The sequence below is a fragment of the Eubalaena glacialis genome, chromosome 10 (assembly GCF_028564815.1).
Source record: "Eubalaena glacialis isolate mEubGla1 chromosome 10, mEubGla1.1.hap2.+ XY, whole genome shotgun sequence".
NCBI classification, from domain to species: domain Eukaryota; kingdom Metazoa; phylum Chordata; class Mammalia; order Artiodactyla; family Balaenidae; genus Eubalaena; species Eubalaena glacialis.
This window is the reverse complement of record NC_083725.1, coordinates 94,690,471-94,707,867: the sequence shown is the minus strand read 5'-3', so window position 1 is coordinate 94,707,867 and position 17,397 is coordinate 94,690,471. Positions and strand designations below refer to the sequence as shown.

General features: G+C 36.1%; 2 protein-coding genes across 7 annotated transcripts in view; one reads left to right on the top strand and one right to left on the bottom strand.

Annotated features, from left to right (window-relative positions):
* ELP4 (elongator acetyltransferase complex subunit 4) overlaps window positions 1-2,396 on the bottom strand; it is a 238,990-nt gene extending 236,594 nt beyond the window's left edge. Inside the window, exon 1 of the mRNA XM_061203206.1 lies at window positions 2,157-2,396. Coding sequence (XP_061059189.1) covers window positions 2,157-2,379 — 223 coding nt within the window. The 5' untranslated portion in view covers window positions 2,380-2,396. The remainder of the gene's footprint in view (window positions 1-2,156) is intronic.
* Window positions 2,397-2,527: 131 nt separating this feature from the next.
* Window positions 2,528-17,397, top strand: part of IMMP1L (inner mitochondrial membrane peptidase subunit 1) — a 73,246-nt gene continuing 58,376 nt past the window's right edge. For 2 of the 6 annotated variants that reach the window (XM_061201536.1, XM_061201537.1), the window contains exon 1: window positions 2,528-2,646. The gene's annotated coding sequence lies outside the window, so the exon portion shown is untranslated. The remainder of the gene's footprint in view (window positions 2,647-17,397) is intronic. The other 4 variants (XR_009702226.1, XR_009702225.1, XM_061201534.1 and 1 more) reach the window with 3 other exon arrangements.

Below are 17,397 nucleotides of genomic sequence, written 5' to 3'. Positions count from 1 at the left end.
CATAGGGCCACACAAAATAGAAAATCAAAATACAAAAATGCCTTAAGAAGTTAACAACAACTGAAATACTTCTGGACAGTTTATTATTCCAAATGTAGTAACTCCTATTATAACAATGTCTTCAACTTCTGTGCAATTTGAGAATTAACTGTATACATGCAAAACATATTTCAAAATATCCAAAAACTGATACTTATTTCAATCATCTTAATGAACACTAATTTTTAGCATCAGCTTGTTAGAGTCAAATTATTAGAGTCCCCATCCCCAAGCAAATCTGGAAAAATTTTAAATTACAGTTCAAGTTTATATCACTGTAGAAACACATGAGGAAGGTGCTTTGGGTCACCTTTCTGGTGGTGCTTTAAGAGACTATATGGTTAAATCTTTAGGCTTAGATTCAATAAATGGTTAAAAACACTTGAAAAGAGTTCTCAGAAATTTGAAACAGTTGCAGCATAGTGCAGAGCACTAAATGTGGAGCTTAAAGATCAGCCCAGATTGTCACTAGTTTTGTGACTCTGTTCATGTTAGTTAATCTCTGAGTCTGATTTTAGAACTCAAACACATAATTCCATCCTATGTGTTTCATAACTCTTGTCCAGGTTTTTTCCTACACATTATTTTTCCTTCAACCAAGAACTTATTTAGAATCTACTACGCGCCAGGTACTGTGCTAGGCACATTTTGTTATTCTAATGAGGAACTGAAAGTATAATGTTAAAAATGTGAACTTTTTGTTTGGAGAATTTCAAGATCAAGTGAATGAAGTTACATATCTCCACTGAGTTACAAAAAGGAAAAAAAAAAAAAATTAAAGACTAGGAACAGCCTCCAAGCTTTAAGTTTAAATATAGGACGACACCAAGTAAGGCTCACAAGGGAAAGAAAGTGAGACAAATATTTGCTAATTAGATATTTTGAATCATTTCTGTTTATAGTACCATGCAATTGAGGAAGGCAACAGTCTTGAAACAATTAAGGGAAAATACTTAGATTTATGTAGAAATAACCAGGATCCAGTTAGGGTCATGAGATAACAGAGGCAAGAAGCCATACTCTTTTTCATTGGCCTCGTCGTTTTCTATTGCACTAAACCTATCTGAAAAGCCTACCTGTGGGGAAAAAATTACACAGAGAAAATGTCAAGGGAAGTACAAGAACAAGCAATGGCATTTGTAATATTTTATGAAAGTGTACAAGGCTTAACTGACACATCTCACCCTATAAAAATGTTATGAAATATAAACATGGACCAATTTTAGTAAAGTAGCATTCTGATAGGAATTAACTAATTTACAAGCCTTTTTAACACTGCAGCTTTGTCCTACCAATCTAATCTGTTCAATCTTTTCAACATAAGTTATGAACCAAGCATATTCTTTAGTAGCCTTCTTATGAAAAATTCCAGAGATTATACAGGAAAGCCTAAAAACTGGACTTCTTTTCTTGTCAAATGTGAATTAATTTTAAACATATTGTTTGAGATGTAACTCTGGGAAGCAAAATATATAGAAGAAAAAATAACAAAAACAAATATGCATATATTTAACGCAGATGCTGGGTATGACTGCTAAGGTCAAAGACTGGCTTTAACTACTTTGGATCCACATAAGCCTTTAACACACATTCTCTTAAACTCAATATAATTTGTTTAAAGATTCAGAACCAGGAGATAAGCAGCTTGGTGGTGAAGAGGGGAAGTTACTTTCTTCAGCATTTTCTAATGAAGCCCATCTCTCACAACTGATACAAACTTTTGTTAGTCCAAACCGTGAGCTACCTGGGGTTGGCAGAAGGGTACATTCACAGACCTGGACGGGATACTAGATCAATGCCAAACCGTCTCCAAACATTAATGATTCCCCTTGACTAGGAAGCATATCAGGGTAAAAGCATGTAGGTTTCCTGTCGTAATCTAGAAAAAAGCTGGCGGGCACCAGAGTAGGAAGTGGGAGCACGAAAACAGATTTAGTTAACAGCATTTAGAAGTCTCCATGCAACCCTTCCTCCCCTCCATCTCCATCAGACCGGGCTATCCTCCACGTCCGAAGGCTGAGAGGTCAGAGAGAGATGTGGGGTCAGGGTGGCTCCCCCGGGCAGGTTCCCTCCCTAGTTTTCCCTCTGTTGAGCCCAGATCTCCGTTCTGAACCGACCTAGGAGCTGGTCCAGGGCTGGGAGCCCGGTTGATACCAGCAGCTGTCCATTCCGCACCGACGGTCGTGTCCCCGCGATGGACACCAGTCGAGAGCAGCCGCTGTCGGTACCGCTGGCTCTAGGACCCCTCCGCTGGAAGCTGGTGACGTTGTTCCTGCTAGCCGCCACCACCATAGACCCAGTACTCCCGCTGCCGGTGCCGCAGGTCGCCGCTGCCGCCATCTTGGCGCTTCCCGCGTTGACCCAATAGGAACTCTGGGAGCTCAAGCCTCGGGTCTGTCAGAGCCAGCCCCAAACTCCCGCCTCCTTGCCTCCGCCTCGGCTCCCGAAGCCAATAGGACTAAGAGTTCCCTCCCGAGTCAACCAATGGCAAGGCGTATTACTGAAAAGTGCATTCCACGTCAGGACGACGGACTTCTTCAACGCCCAGGTGAGAAAGAGACCTCCTGAGTCCTGGGTGAGAGCCTTCGGGGTTCTTTGGGACCAGAGGTGGGTAATATTCAACATTTTTTTCGTTTTGAGTGCCCTCATTCACGCTGAGTTAAAGAAAAGGCTGGTGGAGCGGTATATCAAGCAAATACCAGTAGGACCTTGCACTTTTCTCCGCTTAGTATTAAAGAGGATACTCTATCCCACCCCTTTCTTTTCTGATTTTTTGGGAGAAAATTCCCTCCGCCATCCTCTTCAGGTCTTTTTCTGAATGGTTGTGTAATATTGAAGGGATTGGAACTCTTACCTTAGCGACTTGCTTGTTGAGCCCCTGGGCTTGGTTCCTCACTGCCTGTGACAGGTGGGTTGGATTTAGACTTTAGAGTAAAAACTCCTGAGCCTTGAGGCGATTTGGTTTCCCCCCGTTTCAAACAGCAAATGACAAAATGTGCCCCTCTGACAAGTCCCCGTGAGTAGCTTTCGTTAATTTTAATTAGTGCTTCTGGAAGTCTTAGAGCGCCTTTCCATAAGTGGTGTGAATGATAAGTGTTACTCTGACAACCTTGTTCACACATTTAATTGTCGTTTGCTGTTAAGGCACCTGCAAATAACAGAAAATCCTTCAGGATTTTTTTCCCCCGAAAAACTGATAAGAGTTAGATGTGTACTTGCTTTCTTTTTCAAGTGATTTATGAACTCTGAATCAAGAGCTTATTAGAATAGGAAGTTTAATTCCTATTAAAATTGAAAAAAACATGTAATTTAGAACTGCGTCCTTGGATTTAAATTTTGTTTTCAAAATTTTGAGCTGGCCGGGGGTAGGGGACTGGAGTAACTGATTTTTAAAGGCATTCATGATTGACAAGTGTCTAAACTAAAAAAGACTCTCAAATTATGCTTGCACTAATAGTTATTGTTGGTTTTGACAGTAATCTGTGATACTTTTAAAATACATCCAGACTTCATGGAAATTCTTGCCGTTGAATTGTTTTAAATCTCAGTGACCTGTTAAGACATTTTGGCTGATTCTATCTGATAAACTGAGATTATATTGCTAAATAGTGACTAGAGTTTTTCATTTGGGATGGTTTTTGTTTTTTGTTTGTTTTTTAAAGAAAAATGTTTAGAAAAGAAAAACTAAAACGACACCTTGCTATTTAACAATATATCAACTGCAAAGCTTGATCAAAGTTTAGATGCTTTCATTTAGAATCTCACCAGTATAAATCTGTAATCTAAATTGTTCAGTAAATAGCTGTTGAGTGTTTACTGTCTGCTTGGAGCTAACCTTGTCATTTTAGGCCTATAGAAGTAAAAACTGTTCTCATTTGGGGGAGATAAGATTAACACATAGAAAACAGCATAGCAGTTAAAATGAACACATTGAACAATATATGTTAATTTTGTCCTGTAGTAAATAATTATACTAAGAAGACCAAAACAAAAAGTGACAAAGCAATCTAATATCAAATAGGAAACTCCTCAGATAGTTTTGCTGCTCTGAAAACTTTGAAGTACTGCAAATATTGAATTTTTATAGGTTTCTTTACTACGTATTCCCTTGTTTTCTACTCTTTACTCTTTACTTCAGACTTTTTTTTTTTTTTCTTGGCTGTGTTTTTGGGTCTTCGTTTCTGTGCGAGGGCTTTCTCCCGTTGCGGCGAGCGGGGGCCACTCTTCATCGCGGTGCGCGGGCCTCTCACTGTCGCGGCCTCTCGTTGCGGAGCATGGGCTCCAGATGCGCAGGCTCAGTAGTAGTTGTGGCTCACGGGCCCAGCTGCTCTGCGGCATGAGGGATCTTCCCAGACCAGGGCTCGAACCCGTGTCCCCTGCATCGGCAGGCGGACTCTCAACCACTGCGCCAGCAGGGAAGACCCTACTTCAGCCTTTAGTTTTCTAAACCTTATTACTAGAAGTGAAAAATTGTTTTTCAGCTTTAACTGTAATCCAGGAAGCATGACATATGTGTGCACCAAGGCATTCCTGAAATTAGGATATATCTTTGGTATAACATTATCATAGAATAAATTAATCTGTCCTATTTTTTTTTTTTTTTTTTACAAAGACAAAACCTTTGCTCTCAAAGCAAATAATCCCAAATACTTGAATTTACCAGTATGTAGAGTAGAATATAAATATTGGAATAAATGAAGTTTTTATGGAAGGGAAGAATTAAAAGGGTATATGTTTAGGTGTGGTGTTAAATGATTAATAACAATTATTTACTGAGCACTAGTAAATCTCATGGAGTGTGCTATGTACTAGGTTACAGGAGAAAGAATACTTAGTCTCTACCCTCTTTGAGTTCACAGTTGGGAGAGATAGGTGGGTGGATAGGATAATAAAGTATACTCTAAATGCTGTGGAGGACAAATACAGAATACATAACTTGAACTGAGATAGAGAATCCTGGGTAAGTTTACCCTGAGAAGGAAGCTCCCTCCCCTCCTTCAGTAAATCTACTCTCATTGCTACTGTGCAAATAGTTCTCATAATTTATGCATAGTGCTAAGAGAAGAGGAGACTAGAGAAATTAGATAAAAGTCTAATTGATTTTTTTTAAGTTGAATTTTTTTTCCTTAAGGATAATGGGAAATCATTGAAAAATTTCAGGTAAAGAAATGACATAATAATCATATTTGATTGTTATGTTTGGCTAAAAAGTATCCTGCAAGAGAATGGATTGGCTAAGTGTGATTGGGATAAAGAGAATGGAATGAATCAAGAGATTACTATAATGGGTAGAATTGATATGACCAAGGAAGGTTGACAGGAGGAATCAAAGATGACTAACAGGTTTCTGTATTGAGCAGCTTTCTGGGTGGTGGAGGATAAAGAATAAAGGAGAAACAGTAGAACTTTATAGTTGTGTGGTTGGTTGTTTTAGGGAATGGGAGATCACTTTTTTTATGTTTTGAATGTATTTAATTGGAGTAAAATACCTGTGGAGTATCCAAGTGGAGATGTCCAATACACAGTAGGCTATGTGAGAGAGGAATCTCTAGATGAAACATATAAATTAGAAATTAATTAGCCCATGATGGGAGTTTACCTTAAGGGAATGGATAAGCTCACCAAGGAAATGTATACTTTAGGATGAGAAGAAAAAAGAACCAAGAATAAACTTTGGGGAACATGAACACTTGAAAGCTGTGCAGAGGAGGAGAAAATAAAATAAGACCTGGAAAGTGTTTACTTGATTTAGTAATAATGATTTATTTTTGGCTTTGTTAAGGGCAGGTTTGATGGAGTAGCAAACTGAAAAGTCAAATAATTCTGTTTAGAATTGAATGGGAAGTGAAGTTGAATATTCCATAAAAGTAGACCATTTTACATTTTAGAAGGGTTTGCTATGAAGGGGGTAGAGGGAGATGACAGAGGTTTAAGGGAGGAGTTTTCTTGTGTGGGAGAGGGAGGGAGAAGGAGAGGGGAAGGAAGAGAGAGGGAAAGAGAGAGAGAGAGATGAAGCTACTGGAAAACATTCTTGGCAATGGATGAGGAAAAGAACCTGAATGAGGTAGAAGGAATGGAATCTGGAGCACAGGAAAGGGATCAGTATTTGAAAGGAGGAGGCTAAATTCAATGGCTAAAAAGTGTAAATGAAAATAAGACTCTTTGTTTTCCTTTTTGCCATTAAATCTTGGAGTTTTTAAGACCATTTTCTCTTTTTTTATTCCATATTCTTACCTCCATCCATTCCCAGGACCTTAGTTCCTATTTATACACCAATGACTAACATATTTATAGTCCAGATTGCTTCTCTGATCTCGAGAATCATAAATTCAGATATTTACCTTTTTTCTGAAAGTCTTAGTGGGACCTCAAACTCATAATGCCCCAGACTGAACTTCCTTTGGTGTTTTGTATCTAGGTAAATGATAGGACCATTTGTAGAATTAGTTGCCTAAGCCAACTCACTATACTCAATTCCTCTCTTAAGCTTCATTCCTCCATAGCCAGTCTCTTACCAAGACTTACGGAGTTTACTTTTCAGTAACTCCCTAATCCATTCTAGAGCATTTAGCTCTCATCTTTGGTTCTCCTGCAGTACATTCTCCATTCAAGAGCCATCCCAATCCTTTCAAAATAGATGTCTGATCATATAGTATGAAAACAAAACTTTTAAGGACATGCATTTTGTTTCCTCTACTTAGCTCTCTAGTCACATCACTCTATAAATTCCCTTACTCTCTTCACTCTATCATTCATTTATTCTCCTGTACTCACCTTGTTCCCTTCATCCAAAAGGCCACTAGTTAACTTCTATTTATCCTTCAAATCTCACTTCAGCCTACACATCCTCAGTAAAGCCTTGTGACCTTGATATCAAAATAAAATAAGCTCCTATATACTAACAATGAACAAGTGGAATTGGAAATTAAAAACAATACAATTTACATTAAGTATCCCCAAAAATAAAATAATGAGGTATGAATCAAAAAGTGTATAAGATCTATATAAGGAAAAGTTCAAGACTCTGATGAACCAAATCAAAGAAGAACTAAATAAATGGAGAGATATTCCATATTCGTGGATAGGAGACTCAATATTTTCATTATGTCATTTCTTCCCAAGTTGATCTGTAGATTCAATGCAATCCCAAATAAAATCCTAGCAGGTTATTTTTTGGATACTAACAAGCTGATCCTAAAGTTTATATGGAGAGGCAAAAGATACAGAATAGGAAACACCATATTGAAGAACAAAGTTGGAGGACTGATGCTACCTGACTTCAAGACTTAGTATAAAGTATTGGCAAAAGAATAGACAAAGAGATTGGTGGAGCAGAATAGAGAACCCAGAAATAGACTCACTTGGATATGGTCAACTGATCTTAGACAAATGAACAAAGACAATACAGTGGAGCAAATATAGTCTTTTCAACAAATGGTATGTTGTTGAAACTATAAAACTCCTATAGATAACATAGGAGAAAACATAGCTTACTTTGGGTATGGCAGTGACTTTTTAGATACACCAAAGGCATAGTCTATGAAAGAAATAATCAACTGTTAATGAACTTCATTAAAAACTTCTGCTCTGTGAAAGACAGTATCAAGAGAATGAGAAGACAAGCCACAGGCTGGGAGAAAATGTTTGCAAAAGACACATCTGATAAAGGACTGTGGTCCAAAATACACAAAGAACTCAATAATAATAAGCAACCTGATTTAAATATGGGCGAAAGACCTTGACAGACTCCTGACCAAAGAAGATATACAGATGGCAAATAAGCATATGAAAAGATACTTCCCATCATATGTCATCAGGGGAAATGCAAATTAAAACAACATTGAAATACCACTGCACATCTATTAGAAGGGCCAAAATCCTGAACACTAGAATATCACCAAATGCTGGTGAGGATGTGGAGCAACAGGAAGTCTCATACAGCGCTGGTGGGAATGGGAAATGCTTTTGCCATTTTGAGAGACAGTTTGGAGGTTTCTTACAAAACTAAACATACTCTTACGATATGATCCAGCAATTGTGCCCCCTTGGCATTCACCCTATGGAGTTGAAAACATATACATATAAAAACCTCCACATGGATGTTTATAGAGGCTTTATTTATAATTGCCCAAACTTGGAAGAAACTAAGATGTCTTACAGTAGGTGAATAGATAAATAAAGTGTGGTATATCCAGACAATGGAATATTATTCAGCGCTAAAAACAAACAAGCTCTCAAGCCATTAAAAGACATGGGGAAACCTCAAATGCAAATTACTAAGTGAAAGAGGGCAATTTGAAAAAGCTACATACTGATTCCAACTATGTGACATTCTGGAAAATGCAGAACTATGGAGACAATAAAAAGATCAGTGATTGGCAGAGATGGTTGCAGGGAGAGATGAATAGGCAGAGCACAGGATTTTTAGGGCAGTGAAAATATTTTGTGTATTGTAATGATGGATATATGTCATTATACTTTTGTGCAAGCCCACAGAATGTACAGCATCAAAAAAGAACTCTGTGGTAAACTATGGACTTTGCGTGATTATGATGGGTCAGTTTAGGTTCCTCCTTGGTAAAAAATGCACCATTCTGGTGAATGATGTTGATAATGGGGGAAGCTATACATGTGTGGTGTCAGGAGTGTATAAGAAATTTCTGTACCTTCCTCCTAATTTTATGTAACCCTAAAACTGCTCTATAATAAAGTCCCTAAAAAAAAAAGTGTCCAAAGTACAAAGAAATCAGCTATATAAAATCTCAGTCTGAGAGTTTCATAAGCAGCGTGTATATCACCCTTGTGGCCAAATAGTGGGACCATTTCCGCAAGGGTATTCTGAGAAGTCTGCAGGTACAATTGAAAGACTGCAGTGACCTATTAAAGGTACACCAGAAAACATAATGGTCATGATAAGCAACTAGCGCCCCATGACAGAAGTGCATACCCCTTTGGTTGGCCTTTCAAGTTTTCTGAGACCTAGGGCTCATATTACCATTGTGTCTGTGCATGTAAAGCATATAACAGAAATGGTGAGGCTTATCATGGGGCCTGATAGTATTCTGGCAGCATAATTGAATGAGTGAATGCCAGGGTCATGCCTGCACAGAGGGAGTTCTTGGACCCCATGCAATCCCTTTTTGCTTCCTGTCAGTATACTCATAAAGGGGAATCCCAGTCCTGAGTTCCAACATCACAGATTGTTTTAGCTGTCTTTGTATTTTATATAAATGAGGCCATACACCATTTACTCTTGTGTTGGATTTCTTTTGCTCACCATTATATTTGTGAAATGTCTGTTATTAATGTGTACAGTTGTGGAGTATTTGTTACTGTATAGTATTGCTATATAGTATTGTGTAACTGTGTCACAATTCATTATCCATTCTACTGTTGAAAGGGATTTGGCTAGTTTACTATTTGTGGCCAAACATTTTTCTAACATGGTTGTACCAATTTACCCTCTTACCGGGAATGTTTGAGAATTTTGGTTGCTTCTCATCCTTTTCAACACTTAGTATTGTCTTTCTTTTCATTTTAGCCATTTTGGGAGGATTATGGTATGACATTTTCATTTGGATTTGAACTGATGAAGTTGAGCACCTGTTCTTATGTTTATTGGCCATTTGGATAACCTCTTCTGTGAAGAGTCTTTTTGTGTCTTTGCCAATTTTTAAAAATTGCATTGTTTGTCTTTCAATCTGGATTTGTAGGAATTCTTTTTATATTTTGGATAAGAGTTCAGTTTCAAATAAATGTGTTACAAATATATTCTCTTAGTCTGTGGCTTTGCTTTTCGTATTCTTTTCTTTTAATTTAATTAAATTTAATTTTTTTATACAGCAGGTTCTTATTAGTTATCTGTTTTATACATATTAGTGTATATATGTCAATCCCAATCTCCCAATTCATCCCAACACCACCAGCCCCCCCACCCCAGCTTTCCCCCCCTTGGTGTCCATATGTTTGTTCTCTACATCTGTGTCTCTATTTCTGCCTTGCAAACCGGTTCATCGTCTTTTGATTTTAGTCAGAATGTATTCTGAAGGATTAGTTTTTCTCCTTATGTCTAGCACTTTATGGCTAGGTTTGCCTACTCCCAAGAGTTCAAAGATAATCTCAATATTTTCATCTAAAAGCCCTGCTGTTTACTTTTAAACATTTGAGTCTGCATTCTGGTGCAATTGATTTTTTTTGTCTTTGGTGTGAGGCAGGGCTGAAGGTGTATTTGTTTTTCCTACATAGATATCCTATTGACCTAGCACCATTTATTGAAAAGACAGTTCTTTCCCTGCCATATTGAACATTACTTTTTCAATAAATAGAGTCACACATATTAGGTAGATTTTTCTGGACTTACCATTCCATTGGTTAGTATGTGATTCTTCAGGTTCTCCAGAAGGATGATTTCTTTTCTCTCAGAATTTTAACCACCTGTACTGCACTGCACTCAAGCTAAATCAGTAAAAGTAAGATGCTCACCCTTTGGAAATCCCTTCTTACAAGTTTGACTCACCAACAAAATCTTGTTCTGTTCAATCTGTAGAGCCTTCACATAATTGTTCTTGTATTTTGTCCTGAGTTTGTGGTTGTTACCTAAGGGAGGGTTCGTCTATTATGAGCTTATTTTTTAGTGACTGTAAATGATTTCTTTATTGCTGATATTGGTTACTTGTGTTTCTTCTTTTTTTCTTTTTTAGGTTTGCTAGGGATTTTTCATTTTTATTAATCTTTTTTTTTTAAAAAAACCCAACTTTTGGCTTTTAAATTTTTTCCCTGTTTTTGTAAAATTTTTTACTTTCTATTTTATTGACTACTGCTCTTATTATTTCCTTCCTCCTACATTCTTTGGTTTTGATTTGCTGAAATTTTAGTTTTTCTCTCTTGTGATAAAAGCTTAATTCATTGATTTTCCACCTTCCTTCTTTTCTAGTATACTATTTATAGTTAAGGGTGATTTTCCCTAAGCACTGTTCTAGCTGTATCCTACAACTTTTAACGTTTTATGTTTTCATCATCATTTATTTTAAAACATTTTTTACTTTTTGTTTAGATTTTCTCAATAATTTTTAGAACACTTTAGAGAGTGCTGAAATACATGAATTATATTGGATGCCAGGAAAGCAGGTGTAATCTGGGACTGTCCAGGGCACATGAGAACTTACGTTCATCCCAATTGTAGTGGATTCTTAAGTATAAGCAGAAAACTGGGGTTTTAAGTTAAAATTTAAAAATCCACTGTATACTCATCTGGGAATATTCAGTGAAATAGGGTAGATGTGTCAAAAGATAAACATGTTTTGGTTCAAGGAGATTTTTCAAGTAGATATCTATAAAGGTGAACAAGACATTTTTAGTGGTAAACACTAAAACACTAAAAATTTTTAGTGTTAAAGGAAAAAGAAATTCCAGAGGTAGAATGGCCCAGCATAGGTATATCTCCCAATCGGGGACTGTTCTTCTTCTTTGCATGGAGCCCAAGTAATTAATTTAACAACTGCTGACTAATGCCTGGTGCCCCTTTCCTGTGTCAACTAGAGGAGTCTCATAGGCATAAAGCTGCAGTGCTAATCTAAGCCCATGCATTATAAGCCCATGCATTATTCTAATTATCCTGGACATTTCTGATGAGGTATCAGTTCCTCCTCAGTATGAATAATTATGGGAGCCCAGGGAAAGGCCAGATATTTAAAACCATTCCATGTGAAGCTTCTTACATCACATCTACTGATTTTGCATGAAAGATCATTTAGACTAGTGCTGATCCCCTCTGAAGAAATACATATTTCTTGGCCCAATAAGTAGTGTAAGCAGAGGGAAATATTTTGACTGCTATTTCCAAGTTTAAGAATATGAAGTTTGTTGTAGGATAAGATGAAAGTTAAAAATCCTAGCAAATATTTTCATCGTAAACTCAGAACTAAATTACACAACTTTTTTTTTAACTTTTTTGTTCACAGCTCTTGTTCTACCTTTCTTTGAATTATATTTTCTTAGGAAACACTTTTAAAATTATTTTCAAATTTGGTAGCATTAATTAATTGCATTCTCTACATTGAATTGTTTCATAATCTCATCCATATCCATTATGATATTTAGTTTCTCATTTGTAATGCTATATCTTTGGATTTTTCTCTCAGTAACTTCGAAGGATTAAAAAAAAATCTATCTTAATGCTATTTTCATAGAATGATGCCTTAGATTTAGGCATTAATTATTTCCTTTTCTAATGTTACTAATTTTTGTCTTTTTCTGAATTTAATCATTCTTCCTGCTTCTCTTAGGTACTTTTTGTTTTTCATTGTAGCACTTTAAAAGGCAATAATTAAAATATAGCTGTAGTGGCCTATTATAATTTCCAGGTAAGCCCTGTCCAGTAGTACTTCCTGTGTTGATGGAAATGTTCTATATCTACACTGACCAGTATAATAGCCATTAAACACATATGGCTATTGGGTACTTACAATGTGGCTGATATGATTAAGGAACTGAATTTTTAATTTTGTTTTAATAATTTAAATTTAAACACTACTTTTGGCTAGTTGCTGCTATATTGGACAGCATAGCTCTAGATCAATATTTAGCAAAATTTTTCTATGAAAGACCAAATAGTAAATATTTTAGGCTTTGTAGACCATATGGTCCCTGTTGCAACTACTTAGCTTTGTTGTTGTAGCAAAAAAGCAGCCATAGACAACATGTAAACGAATGAGCATGGCTGTGTTCCAGTAAAACCTTATTTGCTAAAATGGAGTGGGCAGGATTTGGCTTATGGGCCCTAGTTTGACAACCTATGCTCTACATGAAAGATGTATCTAGGGATCTATTTATTTTTCTTTTTCCTGCTCTGTATTCCCTGGGGGTCTCTTCCTGTAACATTTTAGAGAGATTATTACCCTCCTTGGGTTGTTATTCTGTATTTCTTCAACTTTTGTTTCAACTTTTCTATTTTTTTGTATATGTGGGGGGAGTGGGTGGTGGACAGGCATTATATTTTAAATTTCTTTAAACTCTACTCTTTGTTGTTTTAATTCTACTCTTTCATATGCCTGTTGTCTCATAGATATAATATCTTAACTAATATCTCTGAAGATGTTAAATAGAATTATTTTGCTTTTATTTTCCTCCCTGAATTACCTCTGATTTCTCCAGAGTTGCTTGTTCTGTTTTTCATCATGGGCCTTCTTTTTCATTCTTGTGGTTTCCTTAAATGTTGGTGATCCTTGGTTGTTCATTCATGTTGATATATGACTAGTTGAATAATATAGATAACTGGAGTGGGTTTTCTCTTCTTTTTCTTTCTCTAGCAAATTACCCTAAATGGGAAGAATACTGATGGGAATTCCTTATGGGTAGGTAGGACTTAGTATTTTTTTATTAAAGTATGTCGATTTACAATATTATATTAATTTCAGGTGTACAATATAGTGATTCAGTATTTTTATAGATTGTACTCTATTTAAAGTTATTATAAAATATTGGCTGTATTGCCTGTGCTGTGCGATATATCCTTGTAGCTTCTCTACTTTGTACATAGTAGTTTGTACCTCTTAATCCCCTACCCCTATTTTGCCCCTCCCCCCACCCCTCTCCCCACTGGTAATCACTTGTTTATTCTCTCTATCTGTGAGTCTGTTTCTGTTTTGTTGTATTCATTCATTTTATTTTTTAGATTTCACATATAATTGATAACATACAGTATTTGTCTTTCTCTGACTTATTTCATTAAGCAAAATATACTCCAGGTCCATCCATGTTGTTGCAAATGGCAGAATTTCTTTTTTTTATGACTAATATTCCATTGTATATGTATACCACATCTTCTTTATCCATTCATCTGTTGATGGACACTTAGATTGCTTTCATATCTTAGCTATTGTAAATAATGCTGCTGTGAACACTGGGGTGCATATATCTTTTCAAATTGTGTGTTTTTGTTTTCTTTGGATATATATCCAGAAGTGGAATTGTTGGATCATTTAGTTCTATTTTTAATTTTTTTTGAGGAATCTCTATGCTGTTTTCCATAGTGGCTCTACCAATTTACATTCTCACTACCAGTATATGAGGGTTCCCGTTTCTCAGACTCCTCATCAACATTTGTTAGTTGTGGTCTTTTTGATGATAGCCATTCTGACAGTCGTGAGGGAATATCTCATCGGGGTTTTGAGTAACATTTTTCTGATGATTACTGATGTTGTGCATCTTTTCATGTGCCTGTTGGCCATCTGTATATCTTCTTTTGAAAAGTGTCTATTCAGGTCTTCTGCCCAGTTTTAAATTGGGTTGTTTAGGGTTTTTTTGTTTGTTTGCTTGTTTGTTTTTGATATTGAGTTGTATGAGCTGTTTATATAGTTTGGATATTAACCCCTCATCAGTCATATCATTTGCAAATATTTTCTCCAATTTAGTGGGTTTTCTTTTTGTTTTGTCAATGGTTTCCTTTGCTCTGTGGAAGCTTTTAACTTTAATTAGGTCCAATTTGTTTATTTTTGCTTTTGTTTCCTTTGCTTTAGGAGACAGAGCCAAAAAATATTGCTACAATTTATGTCAAAGAGTGTTCTGCATGTTTTCTTCTAGGAGTTTTATGGTTTCTGGTCTTAGATTTAGGTCTTTAATCTATTTTGAGTTTATTTTTGTTTATGGTATGAGGAAGTATTCTAATTTCATTCTTTTACATGTAGCTGTCCTGTTTTCCCAGCATCACTAATTGTAGAGACTGTCTTTTCTCCTTTGTATAGTCTTGCCTCCTTTGTCATAGATTAATTAACCATAAATGCGTGGGTTTATTTCTGGGCTCTCTGTTATGTTCCATTTGTCTATATTTCTGTTTTTGTGCCAGTACCATACTGTTTTGATTACCGTAGTTTTGTAGTAGTCTGAAGTCAGGGAGTGTGATACCTTCATCTTTGTTCTTGTTAAGGTTGCTTTGGCTATTTGGGGTCTTTTGTGTGTCCATATAAATTTTACGATTATTTGTCCCAGTTTTGTGAAAAATATCATGGGTATTTTGGTAGGGATTGCATTAAATCTGTAGATTGCTTTGGGTATAGGTAGGACTTATTTATTGGTGTGTTTTGCTCAGAGTGGATAAGCAGAGAGCAAGCAGACAGGCCAGGTCCATCTCTAATAGCCTGATAAGGAGGATCCTATCCTAGATTTCAACCACTATACTTTGGAGCCCAGATTCCTCTCAGGCAGGTTAAACCTTTTTTTATCCTCCGTAACTGTTGGTTCAGCCCACAACCCCTTTCTACAGGAAGAAAAGTTACATCTTCCCTGAAACATTCTCCTGTGTGTGTAGTTGGACAGGGGTCAACATACTTTTTTGGAGACTAAATAGTAAGTATTTTAGGTTTTTCAGGCCACATGTCCTCTTTCATAACTTTTCAATGCTACCATTGGAATGCAGTTGTAGACAGTATATTAAAAAATGAGCACAGCTGTGTTTTGATAATGCTTTGTTTATGAACACTGAAATTTGAATTTCATATAATTTTTACATGTCACAAAATATTCTTCTTTTCTTTTCTTTGAGCCATTTAAAAGTATAAAAACCAGTCTTAATTTGCAAGGTATACAAAAGCAGATGGTAACCTGTAAGGTTTACCCTGTGAACCATGGTTTGCCAAACCCTGTGCTAAGCTGTTGCTCTCTCTGCCCTGTTCTACCTATCACTGTTATTTCTATCTTTTAGAAAGTTTTCATAATCTCTAGTATGTTGATGCTTTTCACTCCCTTTTAGTGGCCTAAGGTCAGCCTTTCATTCTACCCAGGCCTTCAATGGATTGGATGAGGTCCACGCACATTAGGGAGGGCAATCTGCTTTACTTAATCTGAGGATCCAAATGTTAATCTCATCCAAATACACCCTCACAGTAAGACCCAGAATACTGTTTGATCAAATATCTTGACACTGCATGGCCCAGTCAAGTTGATACATAAAATTAACCATCATTCTCACATAGCTAGTAAATGATAGAGCTAGGATTCACAACCGTGATGAGCTGTCTGGTGACAAAATTCAAGCTTATTTACGATTTGTACCTGGACCCAAACTCAGCATTAGTATCCTCCTAAAGATAGCCTTTTATTTAGCCAGTTTATGGATATTTGCGTAAGAAATGAGGCATATTTGTCTTGATAAAATGAGTAAATTCATAGTAACCAGGATGGTTCGAGAATGTGATATGAAACAACAAGTAGTAAGTGAGACATATTTAACACAGAGGTGAATGATTTTGAGTTTCAGAAGACCTGTCTTAATCTTGTGAAAGAGAAATTAGACCCCTTTGTTTGTCCAAAGCATAGAAATTTCAGTTTCAACTCATATTAAGGAACTTTTTATCAGAGTTGTCCAGCACTGAAACAAGATTTTTAATCATTTAAATATATTTGCTTTTAAAAATCTTTAGAATTTTAAGGCCATGTTTTTACCTTTTATATTTTTTCATTCCCCAAAATGGAAAGTTTAAAAAAAAAAAAAATTAAAGGCCATTTTGTACTATAATTTTATCATTCTCCAGAGTGAAAGATTTGAAATTAATTTTGTAGTCTGTTTGGTATTCTAAGGTTATTTTAAAAAAATTTAAAAAGCAGCTCATGTTTCCTTTTTCTATTAACATTTCCTAAATGAACTCACATGGGATTAATGAATTACTATCATATATGATGATCATTTTCCCTCACTGAGCATTGGAATATGTTCATTTTAGAGCTTACCAGTAGCTCAGTCTTGATTCTCTAGTTGAAGTAGTTATGTCAGCCTTTGCAGCTGGCTCAAGGTCTTGGGTCCTTTTTCCATAGGAAAAATCTTTTTGTGATAAAAATATACATAACATAAGATTTATTATTGTAATCATTTTTAAGTGTACAATTCAATGGCATTAGGTATAGTTATGATGTGTAAACATTGTCACTGTCTTTTTCCAGAGCTTTTTCATCATCCCAAAGGGAAATGCTTTACCCATTAAGCAATAACCTTCCCACTCCATCACCGCAGCCTCTGGTACCTCTATTCTACTTCCTGTCTCTATGAATTTGCCTATCTAGGTACCTCACATAAATGAAATCGTATAATATTTGTTCTTTGTTAGCATTTGCATAATGTTTTTCACTTAGCATAGTGTTTTGCAGAGTTCATCCATCTTGTATCATGTATCAGAACTTCATTCCTTTTTATGGCTGAATAGTATTCCATTGTACATATATAGCACATTTTGTTTGTCCATACATCTGTTGATAGACACTTGTTCTGTTTCAATCTTTTGCCTATTGTGTATAATGGTGTAATGAACATCAGAGTACAAGTATCTGTTAGAATTCCTTTAGGTATATACCGAGGAGTAGAATTGCTGA